A 20,298-nucleotide genomic window follows, 5' to 3' on the forward strand; every position below is an offset into this window, starting at 1 on the left:
ATGCATATGCATAACCCATGGACACAGACAATAGTGTGGTGAAGGCCTGGGAGGTGGTGGTGGAGAGGGTCCATGGGGAAAAAAGGGGGACATCTGTAATACTTTCAACAATAAAGATAATTATTTTTTTTAATCTCATGAAAACTAAAAGTAGTGTCTGCTTCTTAATTGCACCTGATCCTGGGGATGGGTGATTGTTATCAAGGACATTATGGGGACAACTGGTGAAATTAGAATTATGTCATCAGATTAATAATAGTATTGAATCAGTGTTAATTGCCTGATTTTGAATTGTACTGTGGTGGTATTAAACAAATTTCCTTATTCTTAGAAAACCCATGCTAAAGCACTTAAAGGTAAAGGGACACCGTGTCTGTAACATATTCTCAATGGTTCAAAAAATGTATATATATTTAAATAGAGAGGATGGTAAAGCATAATGGCAAAAGGGCAACAGTTGAGTTCTTTGTACTATTCTTGCGAGTATTCTTTAGTTTGAAGTCTTTAAAAACGAAAGTTTGAAAACTTTAAAAGAAATGAATAAATGAAATAAAACAAATAAATACCACCTCTAAACTGATGACTCCCATATTTTAAATCCACCCCAGATTCACAGATCCACAAAACCCTTCAACACTGGCTGTGTGGGATGGAAAAAGACAGGGGGCTGTGGGAGTCCAGAGGTACCGAACCCAGCCTGGGGCGTCAAGGAAGGCTTCCTATTGGCGGTGAGACCCGAAGAAGCAGGAGTCTGGCATCTCTTTCTCCAGAAGTCCTGCACATCCAGACCCTCTCGCCCACCTTTCTGCCATTAGTAAAACTGGGATGGATGAGAATGAATGTGGTTACCCACCTCTCTTTTATTTAATAAATATGCTTTTGAAGAAGTAGGATGCCTAGTAGTTCAGAGGGTGAGCCCAGGCTGCTGGGTGCGCTTCCCAGCATCACCGCGTTCTAGTAGGTAGCCTTGGGCTGACTGCTCTTTATGCAATTTCTGCATCAGTCAAATGTCTCATAGGATATCATGATTATTAAATGAATTAACATTTGTAACAAACTTGGCACAGGGTAATGAGGCAGGTAAGTAAGAAACTAGGAAAATTCCCTGGCAAGTGGAATGAGAAAACCGAGACCAGTGGTTGAACACATGGCTGGAATGGCTGAACAATTAACAGCAAGCTAATAAATCACAAAACCCTACCCTCCCTAACTGGAGATGCCTAAGAGCAAATGGTTTAAATCACCATAGTCATGGAGTTAGATGACAAAACCCAGTTAGATCCAGACTAATTCAAGACAGAGGTAAAACTGACCAGACTCCATGATATGCCCATTTAAAAATATCAGCATACTAAATAACACACCCAGAAATCTAATGAATACTCTGTTGAGATCCTCCCCTAAAATTCTTGCCTATGGAAAATAGATAAAACCCCTCAGGACAAAGAACACCAGCTAGCACATTTCTCTGAGCGTGCCTGCGCTCCTCTCCTCAGGTGTGTACTTTTGCTTTCTTTATCCTAAGCTCTAAGAGTTCCGAGTGGGCCATGGCAGGTCATCTCAGGTTTACCTCCTGATCCTGTCTCCAAGGATCTTCTTTTGCCTCACTGTCCTAAGCTTTAATAACTCACTTTCACTTTCACCTGAACTTTATCTTGAATTTTTTTCCTGCACAAGTCAAGAATCTGGCAGTCACCTGACATGCAAAAGGTCCCAAACCTTGCCAGAAGCAGTCCGGTAACAAGAGTAAGAGCTCAAACAACATAAATAATAAAAATAAATCAACTATAACAAAAATAAATTAACTTTCAACTTACATTGTTAAACTGTTTTTAGCTGTACTATCTACTGCACTGCTGTAAATTTTACTGAGCAGTGGAGGGCAAGGTCCAATGCTCAGTGCGTGCCTTTCATGTGCAAATTGCACCCAATCCTCCGACACCTCTGGCTCAAGGATGATGATAAACCCCATTTTACAGATGAGAAAATGAGGCTCAGGGAGGGGACTGGAGTAGGTGAATAACAGCCATACAGCCCCCTCAAGATAACAAGTCCTAATGCCTGGAACCGGTAAATGTTACCTTATGTGGGAAAAGGGTATTTGCAGATGTGATTACATTAAGGATCTTGAGATTGAGAGATTACCTGGCTAGGCCTTAAATGCAATCATGTATATCCTTCTAAGGGAGAGGCAGAGGGAATTTTTATGTCACACACAGAAGAAGGGTATGACACAGAAACAAAAACTGCAGTGATGTGACCATAAACCAAGGAATGCCTGCAGCCACCAAAAGCTGGGAGAGGCAAGCAGTGGATTCTCCTCCAGAGTCTCTTGACTTTGACCCAGTGGTCTGATTTCTGATTCATGGCCTCCAGAACTGTGGGAGGATAATTCCTCTTGTTTTAAGCTACCAAATGTATGGTCATTTTGTCACCACAGCCACAGGGAACTAATACAGGGATGTCACAGCTGGGAAATGTGGATGGCTCCTCTGTCCCCATCCTTGAGTGGGTCAGCACCGAAGTTCTGAGTCTCCCTCAAGCCCCTCCACCCGCCCTGCCCACCTCAAGCCCCTACTCACTGGCAAGTACCGGCCATCGTGGGTGCAGCCGCAGTGCTGGACAGGGACGCAGACGCCCTGGGAGAGCAGGAAGCGATCATCACACTCACAGCCCTCAAAGCAGCGGGAGGTGCAGCCCGTGAGGCCCGAGAGGGCTGCACAGGAGCCTTGGCAGGAATGTGTGCAGACGGAGTAGTGGCTGTGGGCGGGGCACTTGAGTGCTGCAGAGAGAGAAGGCAGGGCGGGGTCACACCTGCACACTGAGCCCTGGGGACACAGGTGATAAAGACAGCTCTCCTGGAGATCACATCAGTGGGATACATAGTGCTGGCCCAGCGTGATCAGGGCTGCATTGGGGAAGTATGGCAGAGTGGTCAGGGCGAGGATGAGGCAAAAACGGGGAGCTGAGGACCCAGGGGAAGCATCTGGGGTGGGGCCCAGGGCTCTGGCTGAGCAACTCGTGGATGGTATGGCTGCCCAGAGATGAGTACCAGGGCCGGGAAATAAGAGGATCAAGTTTGGGATGAAATGCGGGTGTCATGTGGGAACACAGCAGGTAGGAAGAACCCTAAGGACACCCAAGAGGAAGTGTCCAGGGGGCCACTGGACCCCTGAGGCTAGCAGTCAGGAGAGAGGTCAGGGCTAGAGACAGTGTCCATGCTCAGCACTGAAGACAAATCTAAGGCCACGGAGATGGATAATGGCCCTGAAAGTAGGTCCTGCCCCGAGGAGAACGAAGGAGACACAGCCCTGCCTTGGAGGCCTGAGGGGCCACTGCCTTGTCCCAGAGAGTGGGAGGGGACACAGCCCTGTCCTGGGGATCTGAAGGAAGCAGATACCCCCTCACTGGGGCGGGGGTGGGGGGGCATCTGAGAGGTAGAGTCCTGGGGATCTGAGGGGGCTGCAGCCTTGTCCTGGGGGATGTGAGGGGATGTAGTCCCATACTGTGGGGCCTGGGTGAGTCGCAGACGCAGGCTTTATTGTGTGTACTGAAGACCTGCCAACCCACCCTTCCAGGTCACCACAGAAAGGGTCCAGGATGAGGCCTAAGGAGAACTGCATCTGAGGTTTTGGAGAACGGGACCCTGAAGGAGTCTGAGAAGGGCCAGCCAGCGAGTGGGCCAGAGGGAAGCCAGCAGGGTGTGCGGAGGGAGAAGCTAGGGCGGAGGTCCTTCCACAGGGAGGGGCTGCTCCTAGGAAGCAGGCAGGACTGGGAGCAGATCAGGGGGCATCCTCAAGCCTGGTCTGGAGTCCTTTGGGGAGCCCCACGGGCACTTACGGCAGAAGCTGTCCGTCCTCCAGGGCTTCACGGCCTTGCCGGCCGCCTGGCAGGCGGCTGTGTAGGCAGCCAGGCTACGGCAGAGGAAGGAGCTGTTGCCCTTCTGGGCACACAGGTCAAACACGCACTGGCGGAAGTACTCAGAGGGGCTCACCACCGCGTGGCAGGCTGCGAAGGGGCCCTGGGGGTCCCGGAGCTGCCCGCAGGCCTTGATGCTCTCATAGGGCGCTGTCTCCTCTGCTGAGCACACGGGCCAGCCCTGGGGCCCAAAACCCTCGCCACATCCCTGGGGGGAGCCGGGTGCCCGCCATGCAGCTCCAAAGGCATCCACGCTGGGGGCCACAGTGCCACCGGGCAGAACAAAGTCGTCACTCCAGTTGCCGTTGAAGTTTCCACAGAGGCCACAGATGCGGCCATGGAAGGGGCTGGGGACGGATATGAGGACGTTGGCATCGCCATCAAAGAGGAGCCGCAGCCCCTTGGTTGTCTGCAGAACCATGTTCCGGCCCTCGGCAGTCACCTGTACACGGCCCACAGCCACAGGCAGGGCTACGGCCTCGCCGTCCACGGTGACCTGGGTGGAGGGATCAGGTGGGTCAGGGATTCACAGAACCACAGATGAGGCAGGATAAGGCAGTCCCCTCAGACTCCCAGGGGGGGAGCTGTGTCCCTCTTGGTCCCTTTGGGGTGGGGCAGTGTCCTCCTCAGACCCCTAGGGGGAACCATGTCTCCCACAAACTTCCCAGGGCAGGATCCGGTCCCCTCAGTGTCCCCAAGGCAGGGCAAGACTTTCAGATTCCCAGGGCAAGACTATGTCTACTCACCTGCAGGCCGGGAGCCAGGCCCACCACCTGGCCAGCCACAGTAACCACCAGGCGTTGGGGATCTCCAGCCGCGTTCTTTTCCAGCACAACGGCAAAGTCCTCATCTCCAGGCTGTGGGCGGCAGACTCGGGCCAAGACGTAGGAGCAGGAGCCGTGCAGATCATACACACGCCCGTCGAGAGTATTGTAGTGGATGCCCCCATTGACCACACAATGGCCACAGCCTTGAGGGTAACAGGCCTGGACACCGTCCTTTATTCCGCACTCTTCATAGGGCTGGCAGGCTGCGCCCCCCTGGCAGCTGACGTGGCCACCCGGCCCACACTCACAGCGCCGCTCGCACTCAGGGCCTGGGTAGAAGGCCTCGCCCAGGGGGTAGTAGCGGCCCTCGTGGAGGCAGCCACACTGGCTCACAGGCACGCAGGTGTCACCGCTGAGCACAAAGCCGGCATCGCAGACGCAGCCCTCCCGGCAGGCTGGCTCGCAGCCTTCTGGCGCCGAGAGGCTGGGGCAGCTCACAGGGCACGCGTCGCCACAGAGCTCGTAGTGGCTGTGGGCAGGGCACTGGAAGGCTGTGGGGACAAGAGGGGGATGGTCCAGGGGGAGGTGCAGGGTGGCTGCACCTGCCCACGCGGGTCTGTATGCTCTACCTGCACTTTTCATGAGTGCATCTGTCCAGGGATCTGAGCAGGTGTGTCAGATCCAGCACATCCCACTGGGAAATTCAGTGTGGGGGGCTCCGGGGACCAGGTCTCTCTGACCACGTTGTGTGCCAACCTGATCAATTTGACCACGCATATCTGTGCAGGTCTAAACCAGCTGTGGGTATTCAGGATGTGAATCTGACTGGGGTGTGCGGCCAGATGTATCTTGGGGTGTGAATCCGTGTGAATTTGTACCTATCTGCCTAGGGCTACGTCAGGGTCATGATTCCGAAACCTGGGTGTACCTGACCCGTGTCTCTAACCAGAGTCCCTGTCTGATGTTATTGGACCAAATTCCTGTGTATCTCAGTGTCTGAAACAGTGCAGGGGGCATCTGACCAGGTGTAACTTTCAAGGTCTCTGTGACCAGAGGTACCTGGGAGAATCTACTTGACCAGGTGTATCTCGCTGTGTAGCTCTGACGGGGGTCAGCCAACCCACTTTATCTGCCTAAGGTATCTGAGTGCATGTTCCCCGAGAGTCTGCTGGACCCCGGTTTTCTGACCAGGTGTATCGGAGGCTCTCCCACTGAAATATGTGACCCGGTGTGTTTAGCGAGTGAATGCCAAGATGTCTCTCTGACAGGAGCTAGCTGGCTCGGGAGAGGCAGGGTGGTGTCTAAGTCCCACGTTGGAGGGGAGGGCTCTTGTCTGGGAGCCCCGTGAAGGGTGGGAGCGGGGAGACCCCTACTCTGTGGCCCACGCATGGATGAGTACTCACGACAGAAGTCCGGCCGCCTCCAGTCGCCGAGCTGGGCCCCAGCGGCCTGGCAAGCTGCCACGTAGGCGGCCACGGCCGGGCAGAGGCCCCCGGGATGGCCCTGGGCCTGGCAGGCGTCCAGCAAGCAGGCCTGGAAGTACTGCGCGGGCGGCAAGAGGCCATGGCAGGGCGCCAGCGGGCCGTCCGGGGCCAAGATCACGCCGCAGGCGTCCGGGCCACCGAAGGGCTTCTGCTGCTCCGGCGTGCAGGGCGCGGGGCACGGCCCGGGCACGCACTCCCCGCAGCCCGCGGCCCCGCCCACCTGCCAGCGGCCGGGGTCTCCGCCCACCGCCGTCAGGTCGTCCGAGGGGTCCCGGTTGTAGTTCCCGCACAGGCCGCAAAGGGCGCCCGCGTACGCCGCCGGCACGCGCAGGCGCACGTTGCTGTCCCCGTCGAAAGCCAGGGAGAGCCCTGCGGCCGCGGCCACCACCACGTCGGCGCCGCTCAGGTGCGCGCGCAGGCGCGAGTCCAGCTGGAAGGGCAGCGCCACGAGCTTGCCGTCCACCTGCGGGCGGGCGGTGTGGGTGGAGGCAGTGAACGGCCAGGACCCAGGTTGGAATCCTGCCTCCTACCTCCTGGGTGTGTGGGGTGGGAGGGGGCGGGAAGGGGCGTGGGAACCCTGAGCGCGCGACCTCCCTCCTTTTAATAATAGCAACAACAGTAATCCTCTTTAGCCACGATGGCACTGGCTCCTCACACTACCCTCGGAAGCAGATAGTTTTCTTAGAGGAATAAACGAAAGCTCAGAGGTGGGGAAGCCACTGCTCCAAGCCATCTGGCTCGAGGCCTATACGCTGAACCTGTGCATGGCGATCAGGGCAATGGCAGACCACTAACTCCCAGGCAGCTTCAGGGTGGGCATGTGCTCCTGTCTGATCCACAGACCCCTTACCTGCAGCTGTCGGGGCCAGCGGGCGCTGAGGGTCAGGCGGTGGTTGTAGATGTGCAGGGTGACGCTGCGGGTGTAGCTGACGGCCTGGCTGCCCCGGTGCTCGTTGGCAACCGTGACGGTGAAGTTCTCAGCCCCAGAGGGTGGTGCGTGGCAGGGTGCACTCAACAGGTACTCACAGGTACCTTGGAAGTCGAAGCGGTGCCCGTCCAGGGTGATGTAATGGGGGTCACCCCAGGCCTGACATTCGGCCGTACTAACAGGACGGCAGCCATACTGGCCTGAGGGCAGCAGGGCACACACTTCACCGAGCCCACACCTGGCAGGCTTGCAGACCAGCGAGCCACCCCCAGGTCCGCAGTGGCACCTCTGGGAGCAGGTGGTACCAGCCCAGAACTCACTGCCCGCCTCGTGGTAAGTGTTGTTGGCCCAGCAGCCGCAGCCCCCTTCCAGAGGAACGCAGCGGTCTACGCTCCACACAAAGCCCGCGTCGCACTGGCAGCCCTCAGCGCAGGGGCCCTCACATGGGGCTGGGATCGTGGGGGGCGCGGGGGGCGGGCAGCTGGCAGGGCATGGTGGGCCACAGAGCTCATAGTGGCTGTTGTCGGGGCAGGAGATCTCTGCAGGTGGATTAAGGAGGAGGGGGGAGGAGAAAGAGAGAGAATGGTGTTAGAAGGTGGGATCTGAGGATGGGGTGGGAGGAGACTGAGATAGAGACACCGAGGGACGGACAGAGAGATAGAGACACAGAGCAAGAGACACACACACACAGAGAAGCAGACACCCAGAGACAGGAGAGAGAGAATGAGCCACAGAGACAGAGAGACAATCATAGGAAGGTGCAGAAAAAGCACCAAGAGACAAAAACAAAGAGGAAGAAACAAAAAGACCCAGAAGGACTGGAGCCGTGGCCGGCAAACTGCGGCTCGCGAGCCACACGTGGCTCTTTGGCCCCTTGAGTGTGGCTCTTCCACAAAATACCACGGCCTGGGCGAGTCTATTTTGAAGAAGTGGCGTTAGGAGAAGTTTAAGTTTAAAAAATTTGGCTCTCAAAAGAAATTTCAATCGTTGTACTGTTGATATTTGGCTCTGTTGACTAATGAGTTTGCCGACCACTGGACTGGAGTGAAACCAAACCAGCCCTGCAGAGACAGGACCCGCAACCCCAAGTGCCCTGTTCACCCCAGCACTCACCACAGCCGGCCTGTGCCCTCCAGTCCTTGATGACAATGCCAGCAGCCTGGCAGGCAGCGGCATAGGTAGCCAGAGCCTGGCAGAGTATGTCATGGGCCCCACCGCCCAGGCAGACATCCAGAACACAGCCCTTGAAGAAGCTCTCGGGTGCCACGTGGGCATGGCAGGCAGCAAAGGGGCCTCCTGCGCCAGCGGCCAGGGGTCCACAGAAACCAGGGCCCTTATACTCCTCCAGCAGGTCCTCAGGGCACGTTGGGCAGGACCCCCGACATTCATCCCAGCACAGCGGGTCCCAGCCTGGAGCTCGCCAGCTTCCACCCCAGACGGGTATGGAAGGAGCCATTGTGCGGTTAGGGAAGACTTGGTCATTGTTGGGGTTGCGGTCCATGTTCCCACAGAGCCCACACACGGCACCATGATAGCTACTGGGCAGCGTCACCTCCACTCGCCAGTTCCAGTCATAGCTGACGCGCAGCCCGAAGTCGGCTGCCACCATTGCTTTGGATGCGCCCTGAGTCACCGAAAGCCGCCCACCAGCCACGGAGACAGGCAACGCTGTCAGTACACCATTCACCTGGGGGGCAGCGGAGACCGGGAGGGAAGGAGAGGTCACTCGAGGTGTGGAGGCCCAGCCTGGCCTCTGCCTCCCTCACTGGGCCTGCACGGCTGGAGTGTGCCAAGGCCTTCCCACAACGGATGCTCGCACAGTCATTTGACAGACATGGACATCTGCTGTAGCTCAGGTCCTGGGAGTGCAGCTGCCTCTGCATCTTTTTCTGGGTCTCTCCTGATCGCCATCTCCCTCCCTTCCTCTCCCCGTTGTCTCTCTCCATCTAGATCTCTCTCTCTTTCTGGATTTCTCTGAGTGAGTGTGTGTGTGTGTGTGTGTGTGTGTACTCTCTCTGGGTCTTTTTCTGGGTCTCTCACCCACTTGCTCCTCCCTCCTGATTCCCTGGGCACCTCTGTGTGTCTGGGCATCTCTTCCACTCACCATCATTTGTTGAGTGCCTACCCTGCTCCACACCTCACTCCCAACCCTCCCTCCGCGGGCCCCCCCCCCGCCCCCCCTCCCCCCCCTCCCCCCGTGAGCTGCCATTAATCTGCATCTCCATTACCCTGGGCAGAAAGGGTGACCCATCTCTCTCTCTAGTTCCCTGAATGTTGCTCCACATTGGCGTCTCTAGGCCTCTCGTTTGTTCCCTCACAAACATTCATGGTGGCTTCCTGGGGTCAGACCCTCAGCTGAGCACTTGTTGTGTACCCCCTCACTGTGGGGCAGGGCCTGCTATGATCCCCATTCCTACGATGGGGAAACTGAGACCCACCAAGTAATCACTTGCCCAATATCACACAGCTCATACGGAGAGCCTGGATACAAAGCCAGTTATGGGAAAAGGTAAAATGCTCAAGTCCTACATTAAAGCCCTTTGCAGAGGGGTGAGCTCACTGAATTCCCAACAGAGAACTAATGTTGTTGCTTTGCTTCCATTTTGTTTCAGGCCTCGGTGAAGAGAGCACTGAGCTCCTAGCTGTGGCCAGCAGGACCCCTCCTGCCCAACTGGGGGCTCGGGGGACCCTCCTGTGGGACTTACCCGGACTTGGCCAACTTCGCCTTTGTGAATGGAGATGTTGATGTTGAGGGCAGTCACAGTGACAAGCCTCGCATAAGACACAGCAGGGTTGCCCCGATTCTCATTCTTGGTGGTGATGGTGAAGGGTGGCAGGCCCTGGGAGTTGACCCCTGGGCAGCTGGTTGTCGCCAGCACGTAGTTACAGGTGCCCTGGAAGTCAAAGTCCCAGCCGTCGAAGGAGTGGTAGTGGGGGTCGCCCCACAGCCAGCATGTGGCCTCATAGTTGGGCACGCACACACCATGGCCATCCTTCTCCTGGCACGTCTCCTGTGGCCGACACGTCACACCGTGGCACAGTTCTGGGGGCAGGTGAGAGAGGACCTTGAGGGGCTGCCTGGCATGAGGCTGGGTGCTCCCCAACATCTACTCCCATCTGTGCAGGATACTGACTCTGGGGGCCGGGGGCATGGGACCTGGGGCATGTGGCACACCCACTCAGCAGTGAGCATTTTCCTGCTTGCCGGCTCCAGCATGCACAACCTCTCCGGCCATCCAGTGGGCTACAGCCACACCTTCCAATGAGACCTGCCTCTCAGCCTTGGGGTGGAGGCCCTCTCCCCATTTCCTCCCTTCCTCTTCCTCGGGAGCTCTGCTTCAGCCTTAGGGGCAGGGGCTGTATCTGTTTGTGTTCCTTAGTGTCCATCCTCATTACAAGTAAAACATTCTTTCTATCCCACTTGCCCTATTCAAGCTGCTGTGTGGTTTCTGTCTCCTGATTAGGTTTTGACCAACATACCCCTCATCCCTAGGAGTCCCTGTTATCCTGCCCATCAGCCCTGAGGTCTCAGTCTGTTCTGGAGGTTCCATTTCCTTATCCTCAGAAATAAGGCAATTATCCTCTGCCCTTCACCCTAAGAAACCAGTCCTGGGGGTGGCTCTGTATCTTAGATTTAATGTGGGGGGGGGGTCCCCATGTATGAGATGGTATCTCTAAAAATCTTGATCCTCCACTCAATGGGGCCCTGTATCCAAGACTCAAGCCTTGGTGGGGTCTCTGCTTGAGACCTCAGGACTCTGTCCCTGGCCCCAAGGGGCCAGTCTCTCAAACCCCTTGGGGATAGTGTCTGAAGCCCCAAGACTAATCCCACATATCAGTAGTCAGCAAACTGTGACACCACCAGCTGCCTGTTTTTGTAAATAATGTTTTCTTGGAGCCACACCTCCTATTACATAGTCTGTGGCTGATTTCATGCCATGATGGCAGAGTTGGGTTGTGACTGAAACCATATGGCCTGCGAGTTTAAATATTTACCAGCTGGACCTTTATTTTATTTCTTTAAAGTCTTATTTTTTTAATTTCTCACCTAAGGATGTTTTTAAAATTGATTTTAGATAGAGAAAGAGAGAGAGAGAGAGAGAGAGAGAGAGAGAGAGAGAGAAACATCCAAGTGTGAGAGAAACATCAATCGGTTGCCTCCTGTAAGTGCCCTCCCTGACTGGCAATCGAACCCACAACCTTTTTGGTGTGTGGGACTATGTTCAACCAACTGGCCAGGAACCATCTGGCCCTTTAGAGAAAATGTTTGCCTGTCCCTCCCTTATGCTGAGGGTCTCTGAAATCTGCCCAGCTCTGAGGGCTCCCACAGCCTGGACTCCACCAGGAGGGTCCCTGCCTCCCAGCCTGGGGGGCCTCTGTCCATGGCCCCGGGAATCCCAGCCCAGGGGTCCCAGGTCTGAGACCTCAATCCTTAGTCCTCTGTGCCTGCCACCATAAAGATCCAGGTCACCCACCCTCAGCTCGAGTCGCTGTGCTCTGTTCCAAGGCACAATGGCCCCAGCCCTAGCCCATCACCTTTGACACAGCTCAGGCTGCCTGCCACGGACTGGCACACGTGCCCCACTTCACAGCTGTAGTTCTGGCACACCAGGCCTTTCCCAGCGTGGCACACACACTGCTGCCGGCAGCTGTCGATGAGGACCGTCTGCTCTGGCTGTGGGGACAGAGGGCACAGCCGTCAGTGCGGGATCTGTGCCCTCTGACTCCAGCATCTCTGGTGATCTGGGCACAGAGGGATCCAGAGGACAGGAAAGGGACATCTTTCATCAGGGGGGTCCCTTGTGTGGGAAACGAAGGCACCACCTGGCCTTGGGGTTCAATTCATTCATTCACTCCCTTTCACTCTTTGACTCATTTGTTTATGACAAAATGGCCACTAAGTGTCTGCTGCCTAGGGCAAGCGGTGTACCAGAGTGACGGTAACAGAGTGACGAGGAGCAAAGGCTCTGGGGCAGGCTGCCCGCGTCTGGAGCCTGTTTGTGCTCTGCTCCAATCACATCATTCGGTGCAAGTTACTCAGCTTCTTTATGCCCCAGTTCCCACAGCTGTAAGTTGCAGATAATAGTTACACCTGCCTATGAAAGTATAACCGAGTTAGTAAGACATATAAAGCACAGGTGAAATGAGAAGGATTTCCTTGAAATCATACAGATTGGAGAGAAAACGGGTAGAGGTGAAACAAGATTGGGAAAATGTTGATTTTTTTTTTTAAAGCTGAGTGATGGGTATGTGAAGATTTATTACAGTTCTCTTTTGCATATTTGAAAAATTCCGTAATGAAACATGTATATGTCATAGTGTGGTATAATACACATACCGCACTTAACACACTAACTGGTACATTGTAAGCACCATCTGCCTGTGTGCTATTGTTATTATTCATAGGAGGAGAACATCAGGGAGGGCCCTGCCCTCATGGTGCTCACAGCTCTTTGAGGGAGACAGACTTTAGACAAACACATTCAAGTCAAAAGGAAAGGAGTAGCTGTGAGAGTGGGAGAGGGAAGCAGAGGGAGTTCGCCGCTGGTGTGGCAGAGACAACATCTAGACCCAGATACAGAGCCAAAACTTGACCTGGGGAGCCAGGTCATATTTACAAAGGCGTTTCCCACCCCCACGGGGACACTGACCAAAGGGAGCGAACGTGAGAACTGGGAGGAGCCAGGCAAGAGGGGACAAACCGGATCACAGTGGGGCCATGGGCTGTGGGAGGAGGGTGGGTGGGAGGGACATGAAGGATGCCGCGTGGACAGGCTGAGAGGCGGATAGGCAGTGGGAGGCGCAGGTCCAGGATGAGGCCCCAGATGTGCTCAGGATGACCCGTTCCTACCTCATAGTAGACACCATTGTGGTAGCAGCCACATTTCTGGATGGGCACGCAGGCCTGGCCGTCATTGAGGAAGCCGGGGTCACACTGGCAGCCCTCCGCACAGTTATCCGGGCACTGTGGGGCGGCACTGAGTGCGGAGCAGCTCAGGGAGCAGGTGTCTGCGCAGAGCTCGTAGTGGCTGTTGGGGGGGCACTTCATTGCTGCAAAGAGTGGGGGTGGTTCAGAGCCCCCGGGAAGGAGGGGCTGCAGGGCCCAAGGTCTTCCCCGTCTGTGCCTCAACCTCCCCCTCTCTGTCCTTTGGTCTCTGCCTTCCCTGCCCCTTACTCACGACAGAAAGATTCATTCCTCCAGGGTTTGACGTAGCCTCCAAGCGCCTGGCAAGCACTCACATAGGCGTGAAGGTTACTGCAGAGGATGCTCTGTTGTCCGTCACCCACGCAGAGGTCGAAGACACAATCATGCAAGGGACCCTGGGGATTAAGCAGCGGGTGGCAGGCGGCCAGTGGCCCCGTGGGGCTGGTGAGGAGCCCGCAGAACTGCTCCTGCTGGTACTTCTTCTGCAGCTCAGGCCCACACTCCGGAGGGTTGCAGTCTTCGCCGGGCTTGCAGGTGGGCGGCAGCAGGCAGGGAGAGCCGGGCACGGCCTCCTCCCAGGAGTTGCCAAACTCATTGGGGCTGCCTGCCTGCGAGCCATCAGGCTTCTGGAAGTCATCCTTGGGGTCCCCGTTGTAGTTCCCGCACAAACCGCATAACTGCTGGTAGTAGTTGCCCGGAACCGTGACCCGCACATTGTACATGAGGTCGTAGGCCACACGCAGGCCGAAGTCAGTCTGGATCACGATGTCTGAGCCGTGCTGGGAGGCACGGACCCGGCCCTGGGCCAGCTCCACAGGGAGCTTCCTGTCCACACCATTCACCTGGGGGGTAGGAGATGCCATGCTTCAGAGGGTACACTTGGAGAAGGCAGACCCTCGCCAAGCCCCTGCCTGACACTGAAGATCTGTATGACCTTAGTTTCCATAGTTGTAAACTTGGTATAATAATAGAGCCTTAGAGTGGGCTGAATGGTGGTCCCCAAAAGATACGCCCACCCAGGACTTCAGAATATGACCTTAACCTGCATTACCACCATTTGTCCACCATCCAGAACTGAAATGTCATTGCTGACATGTACACATAAGGAACTGTTTGACATTGAAATTGGGTCTCAAAAGAACTGTTGGTCCAGAAAGAAACTCGCTACAGACTGATTCATTTGCCTGTCAGCATAACCATTATTGCTTGTCTCATTTTCGGTTCTTATAAGTGTATTTCTAATAGCACATGATCTCACTCATCTAGGGGAAATAATGAACAACATAGACGGATGAACAAGAACAGACCCAGAAACAAGGAGGCATGGATCAGACTGTCGGGCCTCAGAGGGAGGGTGGTGGAGGGTGGGGGTAAAGGGGAGAGATCAACCAAAAGACTTGTATGCATGCATATGAGCCTAACCAGTGGTTAAGGACAGCAGGGGGGTGGGGGCATGCGTGGGGAGGGGTGTGGGATGGGAATGGGGGGATGAGGACAAATATGTGATACCTTAATCAATAAATAAATTAATTTAAAAAAAAGAATATGACCTTATTCTAAATAAGGGTCTTTGCAAATGTAATTAGGATAATGATCTTGAGATGGGATCCTCCTGGATTAGGGTGAGCCCTCTGTCCCATGGCAAATGTCCTTATAAGAGCCAGAAGAAAAGACACAGAAATACCAGAGAAGGCCAGGGGAGATGAATACAAGGATTGGAGTGAGGAGATGCAGTCAGAAGCCAAGGAACCGCCGGAACCTCCGAGAGCTGGGAGGGACAAGGAGGGATTCTCCCCTAGAGCCTTGGGAGGGGTTGCAGCCCTTGCCACCACCATGATTGTGGACTTCCGGCCTTCACAACTATGAGAAAACAAATGTCTGTGGTTTGAAGCCACGAGAAACTAATACAGGTCTCAGTGGAATAAAACCTTACCCGTCACTGTTTAATCACCACTTACTGCGGTGACTGACTCCAGAGACACCTGCCTGGGCTCCAACCAGCTCTGCCCCGTACAGTCTTCCTGTGACCGTGGGCAGGGGAGTCACCTCTCTGGTTCTGCTTCCTCGTCTGCTGAGTGGGAATGAGGAACTTTCCCCACAGTGTTGCCAGGATGTGATATATTAATATTTGCCAAGTGCTAAGACGCGTATCTGGCACGGAACGGGGGTTCCTTCAGAATGGGTGTTTCTAGGGACATTTGCTATAATTATTAGCTATGACTGGAAGTTTTTATTTTGAAGAGTAAATGGGTGCTAAGGGTTTTTGCCTTAAGCATCAGGGAGTGGAAAGTCAGGTTAAATTTCTAGGGAAATGACTTCAAGTCCATGAACCAAAAATCACTTGTTTCAGGGTAAGGCTGCTGGACACCAACAAAGCCTTGTAAATCCAGCTCTGGTTAACGTGCTTGCTTGACCTTTTAAAACGCAGACACAGTGAAATTAGGTTGTTTTGAAAGTGTGAGGAATCAGAGGAGAAGGCAGGGGAAAGACCTGCTCCTGACTGAGTCTCCTAAATAGAGTCAACCACCATACTTCCCAAGCAGGGATGGGCAGTGGTTAAGAACAAGTGACTTCCCCCCTTCCCCCGTGCCTCAGTTTCCTCATCTGTATAGTGGGAATATTAATAGTTTTCCACCTCATGGCAAAGCTGGGGGATTCAGTGAGGCAAAAATAACACCACCAACCACTCACGCATTTTGAGCCAAGAATAGGCCAGGTGCTATTCTAGGAGCTTGCTTTATATCAGGGACTATATTTAAACATCAAATCCATGAGCACATGACATAGTCAGCTATTCATCAGCATCCTCATCGTCAATATTGCTCCTAGTACAACAGCCCTGTGCCTGGATTGTAGTGGGATCTCTGGGGAAAAACCCTCTGGTGTAAGTGAAATGCCAGTTCCCATGTGAGACCAAATCCTTCTTGGTCAGAAAAGCCCCGGAGCACCCAGGGCCCAGCATGCTGTCTCCTGGCAGACCATCTCGGGGTTCAAGTCCTGCTTTTGGTGGGGCCTTTGGGCCAGTGATGGGACCTCCCCTCGAAAAAATAAAGCAAATCATGGCACTCCAGCTACTGCTGGGAGGATCAAATGACACTGTAGGTATGAAGTGCTTAGCCGCCCATGTCTGGAGTCAGCCGTATAAAACCATAATTCTGTTATTGTTGTGGTTGTGGCTGTTAAGGAGTCATGGAGTTATCCACAGATCGTCCTCTGTCCTTGACCCCTTTCCCATCCTTGAACTTTACCAACCTCTGATTGCATCATGTTCTGCCACGGGCTGGGAGACGAGGGAAGTGGCTGGGGCAGGGACCAGGATGGAGGGGAAGATGGAGGGGAAGGGAAGAGGGTGTGGGAGAGACATTCAGAGCGGTGGGTATAGTCAAAGGGCAGAGAGAGGGAAGACTGAGCCACGTGAAAACAGGTCTCATGTCCCTTGGCTCCCACTCTGGGCTCTGATTGGTAAGCCCTCGCTTGGGAGCCCCATGCCTCCCACATCCACTCTGAGCCCTGGGTCTCCCACCCACAGAGCACCTTCGATCCCGGACCCCCACCCCCTTCAGGTTCCGTCCCTGCTCTCACCTTGATCTTCCACTGATTCTGTTCCAGCCGCAGGGTGAAGTTAGCCACCTGGACAGTGACCACCCGGGTCACACTGACTTTCCTATTGTTCCACTCCACATTCTCCTGCAGGACAGCAAACTGGTCCAGGCCAGGCCGGGTCCCGCACGTCTGAGCCAGCACGTACACACAGGTGCCCATGAAGTCATACCGGCGGCCGTCGAAGGTGGTGTAGTGAGGGTCTCCCGACGCCTGGCAGGTGGCAGAGCCCACGGCCACGCAGCCCAGGATGCCACCAGACGGCTGGCAGGCCTCATGAGGGCCGCAGGTGGAGGGCTTACAGGATACCACGCCGCCCTCCTGGCAGTGGCAAAGGGAATCGCACCCCGGTCCAGGATAGAAGGTCTGGCCCGGAGGGTGATAGACGCCCTGGTACAAGCAGCCGCAGGAGGACAGGGGCACGCAGGACTCACCATTGAGCGCAAAGCCCTCATCGCACACGCAGCCCTCATGGCAGTCGGAGCCGCAGCCCCCGGGCACTGGGAGGTCTCCACAGGACAGTGGGCAGCCGCGGGAACACAACTCGTAGTGACTGTGGGGAGGGCAGCTCAGTGCTGCAGGGAAAGTGACTGTCAGAATTGAGAATCCCTGACTCCGGGGACACAGTTGACCTTCTGACATACATGCATGTGCACACACTGTTCACACACACACACACACACACATGCACACACACATTCGCATATAAGTGGTCCAGCTGCAAAGACTCCTTCTATTGAGTGGGGCCTGGGGAAACAGATTATATCACAGTTAATCTGATACTGATCATTAGGATTCTTTTCTTATTTAACTGTGGTTTGGATCACCTGTAATGTTTTCAGTGACCTTATTCAAATTGGTAACAAGTGCATATGTGGTACATATTTTAAACATACGTATGCATGTATATAGTGAGTGTGTGTGTGATCTATGCAGTGTATTTGTGAATGCAGTGCTCTTAGCTTCTTTACTCTATAGTAGGAGTAATAATTCTATAGGTTAAAATATTTGGCCGTGTTGTAAAGAAAAAAGAAAAAATCCCTGTTCCTCTCTCCAAACCCCACTCACTCCAGATTATAAGAAAGGCAATTTCCTAAAAAACAAAACAACAGCAACAACAACAATGAAAAACTAAAACGGAACCCAATCAGAGTCCTCTATCTGTGCAGCTCAATACAATAGCCACTGTGGCCATTTAAGTGTAATGCAATTAAAATGGAATAAAATTGAAGATTTAGTTTCTTGCTCACAATAGCCCCATTTCAAGTGCTCAATAGCCACATGTGACAGTGGCAACCATATGAGACACCTTGCATGTAGAACATCTCCATTATCACTGAAGTTCCACGGGACAGCACTGTTCTAGATCTAATATCCAGTTTACAAGAAAATCCAGCTAGACCAGCGGTTCTCAACCTTTTTTTGGCCATGCCCCTCTTAAGCATCTCTAAAATCCTGATGCCCCTCCCCACCCCCACCCCCGGTGACATATAATTCTTATTATTCAAAAAGTGAACTCCTAGCCCTAGCTGGTTTGAGTCAGCCTGTGGACTGAAAGGTCCCGGGTTCGATTCTGGTAAAGGGCACATGCCTGGGTTGCGGGCTCCATCCCAGCAGGGGGCATGCAGGAGGCAGCCAGTCAATGATTCTCTCTCATCATTGATGTTTCCATCTCTCTCTCCCTCTCCCTTCCTCTCTGAAATCAATAAAAATATATATTTTTTAAAAGTAAACTCCTATTCTCGTGGATGAAGCCCAAAAGGCCATTAACTTCGTCTAAACAAGCTTCCAAAGAACATGGCATCCATGAAAGAGAAAAATAAAAGAACGAAAGGACAGTTGAAGTACTGAGGAAGAAATCACTAAGAAATTGTTAAAAAAATAATAATATGAAGTGATATGAAAAAATAGCAAATAAAGTTTCAAAACATGTAATAGAGAACTGAAATGCATAAATATGTCACAATATACTAGTATACTTATATGCTGCATATAAGGCCCCTAGAACCATAAGAAATGCAAAAAAATTCACCGTTAATAACTCATTCTCAAATTGCCCCCCTTAAAAATCAAATTGCCCCCCTATGGGGTGTGTGCCCCACGTTGAGAACCACTGGGCTAGACAAAGGGACAAATTAAATAACACTATAAAGAAGCAACTAGTCAAATCCAGACAATAGGAAATCCTGTAGGGCAAATGACCTGTTATTTTCCAATAAATAAGTGGCATGAACAAAAGGGAGGGTGGATAGAGGGATAGGTATGCGACAAAGAAAGTATAATAAAATATTGACTGTAGAATCTTGATGGCAAGTGTAAAATTCTTTCTTTTTTTTCCTTTTTCTTTTTTAATCCTCACTTGAGGATATTTTTCCATTAATTTTTTAGAGAGAGTGGAAGAGAGAAGGAAAGACAGAGAGAAATATGGATGTGAGAGAAATACATCGATTGGTTGCCTCCTGCACACGCTCTGACCAGGGCCCAGGCCAGGGGGGAGCCGGCAACCGAGGTATGTGCCCTTGACTGGAATTGACCCCGAGATCCTTTGGTCCACAGGCCGATGCTCTATCCACTGAGCCAAACCAGCTAGGGCTAAAATTCTTTCAACTCTTCTGTATGTTTAAAAATTTCATAATAATATGTTGGGGGAGAAGGGAGGAGACTGTTACGGGATAAAATTGATTTCAGAAAAATCAACCCAATGCATTGTGTGAGCTTAGTCTGAATTCAGATTCAAATAAACTAAAAAAAACACGTTTTTCTTAGAGAATTGGGGAAACTGGAACCCAGTTTTGGATGATGTCAAGGAACTGGTGACACGGTTTTTCGTTTCAATAGTATTTAACCTATTGTAACATAGTTATATACACCGAAGTCTCTTTTTTGATCCCTCCATCAGTTAGCTTTCGCTGGGTAACAAATATCCCCAAAGCTTAGTGAATTAAAACAACAGGGACTTACTATTTCTCATTATTCTGTGGAATGAAAACTATAGATGTCAACTTGCACTTATATTAAGTTTAGGAACTTTAGATGTCAGCACAGTGGTTACCTCTTGGGTTATAGGGCCAGGAAGAGGGCATGAAGGGGCTTCTGAGGCAGTGGAGGGGCCTTGTATATTCTTTTTTATGATTCTTGGGACAGGTTATGCAAATTTGTTCTCTTGCTGAAGAAATGGTGACGCTGCTACTCATGTACATTTAAACATGCGTTTGATATTTCACCAATAAATTTTAAAATGTAAAAATCGGGTGAAGGGATGCATGGCTTTGTGAACTTCTCTTACAGGCAAAGCAAAAATGTGTGAAGGCCATCCCTGCAGCCACGGCGGATGCAAGGGTCTCAAACTGACTACCCAAGGGGCCAGCAGGTGTCGTGCACGAGTGAAGTAGACCAGATGGGGACCAAGAAGAACTCAAGAGGGAACCGGGCTCCTTCTGAAGGCAGGACCACGGCTCACCTCCGAATGACAACTGCCACATGGCAACCAGACCCAGGGCCACCAGACGCATCCAGTCATCTTACAAATGTTTACTGCATCTGTGATTTCCTAGCTGTCATGATCCTGGGCATGTCATTGATCCTTTCTGAGCCTCAGGCTCTTCATCTGTTAAATGGGCGAAACCACAGTTCCTACCTCCTATGGCTATTATAAGGATTAAATGAGTTAATGGT

At 52.9% G+C, this 20,298-nt stretch overlaps 1 protein-coding gene across 1 annotated transcript in view; it reads right to left on the reverse strand.

Annotated features, from left to right (window-relative positions):
• The window catches only part of FCGBP (Fc gamma binding protein), a 41,108-nt gene that overhangs the window by 5,409 nt on the left and 15,401 nt on the right, over nucleotides 1-20,298 (reverse strand). Inside the window, exons 6-16 of the mRNA XM_054710904.1 lie at nucleotides 16,606-17,198; nucleotides 13,277-13,865; nucleotides 12,949-13,148; nucleotides 11,634-11,772; nucleotides 9,803-10,140; nucleotides 8,211-8,784; nucleotides 7,020-7,636; nucleotides 6,089-6,632; nucleotides 4,665-5,236; nucleotides 3,841-4,414; nucleotides 2,583-2,782 (exon numbers count right to left, since the gene is read on the reverse strand). Coding sequence (XP_054566879.1) covers nucleotides 2,583-2,782; nucleotides 3,841-4,414; nucleotides 4,665-5,236; nucleotides 6,089-6,632; nucleotides 7,020-7,636; nucleotides 8,211-8,784; nucleotides 9,803-10,140; nucleotides 11,634-11,772; nucleotides 12,949-13,148; nucleotides 13,277-13,865; nucleotides 16,606-17,198 — 4,940 coding nt within the window. The remainder of the gene's footprint in view (nucleotides 1-2,582; nucleotides 2,783-3,840; nucleotides 4,415-4,664; nucleotides 5,237-6,088; nucleotides 6,633-7,019; nucleotides 7,637-8,210; nucleotides 8,785-9,802; nucleotides 10,141-11,633; nucleotides 11,773-12,948; nucleotides 13,149-13,276; nucleotides 13,866-16,605; nucleotides 17,199-20,298) is intronic.

Source organism: Eptesicus fuscus, chromosome 21 (genome assembly GCF_027574615.1).
Source record: "Eptesicus fuscus isolate TK198812 chromosome 21, DD_ASM_mEF_20220401, whole genome shotgun sequence".
NCBI classification, from domain to species: domain Eukaryota; kingdom Metazoa; phylum Chordata; class Mammalia; order Chiroptera; family Vespertilionidae; genus Eptesicus; species Eptesicus fuscus.